The following is a 6,002-nucleotide window of genomic DNA, read 5'->3' as shown; positions in this document are numbered from 1 at the left end:
ATATCAATATTGACTTGACCTGGCTTCCAAAAGAGCCAAATCCCCCCTGCCCGGCCAGTAGCCTCCGACCTGACGCAATTCCAATTCTTAAACTTTTTAACCACCTCATCTGCTTTGGCTCCACTAACCTTGGTCTCAAGAAGGACAAAGCAGGAAGGGTTAAATTGTTTAATGAGATCATTGACATGAATGCGGGTAGCCTTGCTCGCCGCACCTCTAACATTCCAAACGAAGAAGTCCATCAGAGGGGGAGACTACAGACGCCGGCCCAAACCCTAGATCAGGTATTTGTTTGGGGCTCCGGAGAGCCTAGAGGCGGTCCCAGAAGGACCCCTTTTATCCAAAGAATTCAAACCATGAAGGTTCTTTTTAGGTTTCCCTTTGGGATTCTTCATGTTTAACTTACTCACTCCTATAGTCTTACCAATAGGAGCATCAACAGGAGGATGTAGAGTACTCGCCTCCCTACTCAAACCCTTCCCAGCTGACAGGATAGACTGGGGAATCTCTTTGCCTTTAGCAGAAGCATTAGAGACAAAGAGAGGATTAATAGAATTACCCAGACTAGAGGCATGCTCTACCGACTCCAGACCAGGCATGCTTAAATCAATCTGCTTATCAGAAGGATCCGAGTCTTGATCTTCCTCCATAGACAAAACACCGAACCTTGACCCGGAACCTGAAGCTGAGTCCACTCCAGTCTCAATCCCCTTCTTAATATCCGGGGGTCTGACCTTGATCTCAGGAGCAATCTGGAGAGTAGTCATCTTCGTACTGATATCTGGTGAATGATTAGCATTAACATTAGCCCGTGGCTTCCTTCTCACTGGCCTCTTGGCAAGCATCCATGGGCCAAAGCTCCTTACTTCCCCTTGACTCTTCTCAGCTTCGCCTATAATAGGTTGCACCAACTCCTCCACATCCTTCCTCCTTTAGTTATTAATAATTCATCTAATACTTTTTTTTTTTTTTTAGATATAATTGATATTTAAAAAGTAAATGACTGTTAAATAATTTTTAGATTTTTACATCATTTCATAAGTGAGAGGCTAAATATATACTTCCTACACTAAATTTTGTCATCATCACATACCAAAAAATCTGTTTTACCGACATCAAATCTTTCCTAGCATACTTCCAAAAAAAAAAAAAAAAAATCCCTAGCAAATGCGTTATATTTCTTTCAACATTCTTATAAAAAAATCAACATGTCAACGTAACTCACTATCAGTCTTCGAATATTTTGATAAGTAAAAAAGGTTTTCAAGATTTCGTCTTTATCATTTAGATTTGTTCTTAAAATATAACGTTTAGAAGTGATAAAAAAAAAAAGTTTATCTTTTTATAATTGCTTTCCCCTTTAGAAATGGCGGTTGAGTAGTTATCAAGAACAACCATTCGCTCCCATGTGTGGGTTGAACAATGAGCTACCAATCCCTAGTTCTATTCATAATCTACCTCCTTCATTTGATTATCAATACCTGAGTTTGATTTACCTTTTTTTTTTCCGGTTTCAATGGATAAGAGATCAAGCAATTTGTCGATAAGCGAAAGACTATGTGCTGTTTGTATACCGCTGATCGGAATAATAGAAGCAGTAACCTTGAGTTTTGCTGGTTGCTGTAATCGACAAACTCCTCCTCCTAGGCTTACTTACACTTATAGTGACCTCAGTCGCATTGCCAGAACTACTCTGTGTCTGTTTCTTTCCTTGCTTCTACTAATTAATTTGTTTTTGTTTGATTTAATTTGTTTTTGTTTTTTGTGATATTGCAGTTACCGTCAATGAGATAGAGGCTTTGCTTGATCTGTTCAAGAAGTTGAGTTGTTCGATTGTTGATGATGGTCTTATACACAAGGTTAGGTAACTCCGATTCTCAGATCTGAGATAGTTTTCTCCTATCTGAATTTTGAAGAAATTATATGTGCATTGTGTTTTACTCTTCTGATTGAACAAACCCTAGTATAATTTGACTTGCTTGGTTGATGCTGTTTAATTTGATTTCATGTTTCATATCCATTCAGACTGTAGGCATGTGAACTTTTACATAAATAAACAAGGATTCTACTTCCTGTTAATCGAAGAACTAGCCCTAAGATGTAAGCAAGTTATGATTTGTTAGTGGAATTGAACTAAGTTAAAAAAAGATTTCTTATATCTGTATGAGGTTTCTTGGGGTTATTAGCATTGAGGAAAATTTGGTGCATGTAGCATTACTTAATTTTGTCTAAGCTTCCCTTCTTTGGCCGCTTTTCATTGGAGGAAATGAATGTAGGTCTACTATTGTGTTGATCTTAGAAGTTCAAACAGTGCACCTTTTAAAATGCATCCTTTTTTAACATTTGCAGGAAGAGCTCCAGTTGGCACTATTGAGCACTCCAGCAGGGAAAAACCTCTTCCTGGACAGAGTAAGTTCGTAAAGCAGCCTATGTTTTGCTCTCAAATAGTATGTGTTGCAGATGTTAGTTCATACTGGTTGCATAACGGGATCTATTGCGCCATTGTGATGATATCATAACATAAACATATTGAGAACATATTTTGAAGCTGCTTGTTGATAATTGTGAGTCTTGGATTTTGGTCCAGAGAAATTCATGAATTATTCTCATTGTATAGTTATTATTTTCTGTTGATATTTGCATAGGAAAACCAATAAACCATTAAGCGGTTGATGAATAAGATGTTCTTTGGATACACTTTTTTTACGTGCTGATACTGAGTGGCCAACCCCTTTTTTCTTTAGATATTTGATCTTTTTGATGAGAAGAGAAATGGAGTTATTGAATTTGAGGACTTTGTCCATGCGCTAAACATTTTTCATCCTTTTGCTTCTATGGAGGATAAAATTGATTGTAAGTTTTTCATAGACATTTTCATTTGTACATTTGATCTCACTATTACTGAGGCATTCATCATTGAAGTGCATCACTTTCTTTCTCAGTTTCTCCCTTGGATTTTATGCAGTCGCATTTAGGTTGTATGATTTGAGACAAAGTGGATATATCGAACAGGAACAAGTGAGTATTTATATATATTGAGACACGTCCGAAACATGTAGATGAAAATGTCTTTTGTAGGTTCTTTTGTGCAGTATCAATTCGTTTAACTGTAGAGGGATGATGATGTTTTTGCTCTCCTATGATTTTTGATCAATTTGTTCAATCAACCATATGCTTTTAAGTTCACTTTCCATAAGTTTAGCCGATAATTTTTAAGGTAGCTTTCAGGTGATGCAAATGTTAAATGCCATTTTTGAGGAATCTGCTGTACAACTCTCAGAAGATCATCTTCAAGATATCATTGACAAGGTGGAAGGAGTTCCTTTTTTTTTCCGTATTTTTCTCTTGAGTTTGTTTACATTAATGGTGAGTTGTTTCTTTGTGGTCAGACATTTGAAGATGCAGATGCTGATAAGGATGGAAAGATTAACAAAGAAGAATGGAAAGCATTTGTTGTACGGCACCCAGCCCTTTTGAAGAACATGACTCTTCCAAATTTGAAGTAACTTCCTTCCCTCTTTATTTAGTGGCCTAATACATACACATCCCCACCAAATTGGTCATAAAAGCCGATTGTCCTCCCGAACTTTGAAAATGACCAATTAACTCCTTAAACTTGCTTAAAGTGACCTATTGCCCCTTTGTTCTTGCTTAAAGTGATGTGCACTTCGTCCTGGCCAAGTCTTTACTAATCTCACTTTAAGCGACTTCAAGGGGCTAATCGGTTGTTTTCAAAGTTAGAGTGGTCATTTATCTTTTCTGAACGAGTTTGGGAGGCTGCAGATGGATTATGCCTCATTTAGTTTTCATAGTTATTCATTAAGCTTTACACAGCATATTAGTAGCAGAAAACTATACATGCACTCACTAAAATGTGTGCATGATTCAACAGGGATATAACAACAGTGTTCACAAGTTTTATTTTCAACACTCAAGTTGTTGACTGAGTATTTTGTAAATCCAAAATTTGGAAGGATTCTGATGCAGCAAAGATGCCTCTAGCAAAGAGGCAATCATGACTGACTTTAACTTACAAAATTTGACACTATTGTGTTGCCAATTTAAAGCTGGAAGGGAGGGGATTTTATGTGTCCTCCTAAGACCCCATTGAGATGTTGACACGTGTCCCCCACGGTAACATTTAAGACACGTGTCAACATCCCGATAAAGGGTCCTTGGAAGGATCCAATTCTCCCGTTCTGAGGTTAAATGTACATATTTTCACTTGTAATGTTTAACTATGGTCAATCCCCACACATTTCTTTATCCTCTATCTCATTATTTTCAAACTTTTATTCCTTATAGAGGGGATTGGTAAATTCAATTGTACTATAATCTCCATTTACATTGATTTCGACATTACAGCTAGGCAACTAGCTAATAGCTACATTATTATGAGCTTTCAGAGTCCATAACTTTGCTCACATGTGAAGGTTTGGCATCTTTCTTTTCCATCATTCCTTTGTCATTTTCTTCAATCTCCCATCTCACAAAATGATGAGACTGAAATGAGAGAATATATTTTTTGATTGATTTTTCTTATATATCCTCGATCATATAACTTTTTGTTGTAAATTTGATATTGATTGATATTATATTTATCTAAATGAATTTTTCTTGTCATACTTTTCTTTGTGGATAAGTTAAAAATTTAGTCCTATGAATATTGGGAGAACAATGCAATCTTACACGTAACATGTACCAGATAATGCAATTTCAAATTTCATTATGAAAGATAGTTTTTTTTTAGACTAGTAGGATATTAATAGTTTTTTTTTTTCCAGACTAATAGGATATGTGCAGAGAATGATCAGAGCATGAAACTGATCATCCTCTAACTTTCAGCCTATCTAAAAAGGCTTGAAACTGTATGCTTTATGTTAATAAAAAAATTCATTTTTTTTTTTGTTAATGAGGTTTGAAATTGCACCATTTGTGCATCTGGTAAACGTTTGGGTTTAAGAATACACAGTTTTGTACATGAAGATTAAATTTATACTTATCTTTTTTATGTACAAGTTCTTTCATTTTTATTTTTTATTTTATATTTCTTTACATATAGAAATTCAATTAGAAAAGAAAATAATTTATAACAATTAAAATACTTGTGGTTTATCCTATCTATAAACACATGTAGTTTAAAAGTTCGCAAATAAAGGTATGTGATATGCTTTAATTAGGTATCGAACTACAGTGATCCGTTGTGGGCCTACGCTCGGCGAGGAGCACTTCTGCGAGGTGCTCAAGTCCTTTCGCTGTCGTCTTTGTGAGGGGATCGATCCCTGCAGACATTCCAAAGCTTAAGACAGTCAGAGGTTCTAAGCGAAGTGCACAATTAGTATAGTCGAGGTGTCCATCTCTCTATATGCGTACCTTTAGTGGAGAAGCCCTTGGGTATTTATAGACTTTGCTGATGGGCTTGGGGCCTTCGAGGGGCCTAAAGCATATGTGGGCTTGATGGGTCGTATTCATATTCCGGATCAAGTAGTCCCCCCTCCCCCCCCCCCCCCCCCCCCGAAAGTCTCTGGACGAGTATTCCATGCGAGGTGTTGTCGATGCCCTTTTTGCGTCAGGCTGCGCAAAAATGTGCGATCCGGCTATTCGTGTGGGATTAACTGCGCTCTTTTGCCTCCCACACGTGCGTTGCCATTATTATTATGCATTAAATGCCATCAATAAGTGCAATTTTCCACGCGCCGTCAATTTGCAGCCATTGGTTCGTTGAAACGGTGCGCTCAGAGCTATAAAAGGGGGCTAGGGTCATTCTCACTCCTCTTTTGTTGCGTAAGACTTTTCTCCGCTTCAATTTACTTCGTTTTTCTAGTTTTTTCGCCTTGATCATTCCTCGTGTTTCAGTTCGGTATCTTCCCGGAGTTTTTGTTGGTCGCTAGTGGTGCGAGTAGGTGCGGAAAGATCGTGTTGTGCTATTGTCGCAAAGAGTGAGGTCAGTATCGTCTCATCCTCGTCATTTTGCCTATTTTTGCTTTTAAGTTTGGGGGGAG

At 37.4% G+C, this 6,002-nt stretch overlaps 1 protein-coding gene across 5 annotated transcripts; it reads left to right on the top strand.

Annotated features, from left to right (window-relative positions):
- Positions 1 to 1,292: 1,292 nt before the first annotated feature.
- LOC136222920 (calcineurin B-like protein 10) lies at positions 1,293 to 4,618 on the top strand. Of its 5 annotated transcripts, XM_066010607.1 has the most exons (8): positions 1,301 to 1,697; positions 1,777 to 1,859; positions 2,350 to 2,409; positions 2,745 to 2,853; positions 2,966 to 3,018; positions 3,229 to 3,309; positions 3,390 to 3,502; positions 3,893 to 4,618. In XM_066010607.1, the coding sequence occupies exons 1-8, from the start codon at positions 1,517 to 1,519 to the stop codon at positions 3,945 to 3,947; spliced, it is 735 nt and encodes a 244-aa protein (XP_065866679.1). In that variant the 5' UTR covers positions 1,301 to 1,516; the 3' UTR covers positions 3,948 to 4,618. The 5 variants fall into 5 exon arrangements, 2 of the variants coding, with proteins under 2 accessions (XP_065866680.1, XP_065866679.1); XR_010685746.1 differs by lacking the exon at positions 3,893 to 4,618 and having other exon boundaries at positions 1,293 to 1,697; positions 2,943 to 3,018; positions 3,390 to 3,448; XR_010685747.1 differs by lacking the exon at positions 3,893 to 4,618 and having other exon boundaries at positions 1,293 to 1,697; positions 2,943 to 3,018; positions 3,222 to 3,309; positions 3,390 to 3,440.
- The last annotated feature ends 1,384 nt before the right edge of the window (positions 4,619 to 6,002 follow it).

Source organism: Euphorbia lathyris, chromosome 3 (genome assembly GCF_963576675.1).
Source record: "Euphorbia lathyris chromosome 3, ddEupLath1.1, whole genome shotgun sequence".
Classification (NCBI taxonomy): Eukaryota; Viridiplantae; Streptophyta; class Magnoliopsida; order Malpighiales; family Euphorbiaceae; genus Euphorbia; species Euphorbia lathyris.
Note: the sequence above shows the minus strand (reverse complement) of the source record. Positions and strands in the feature narration are given on the sequence as shown.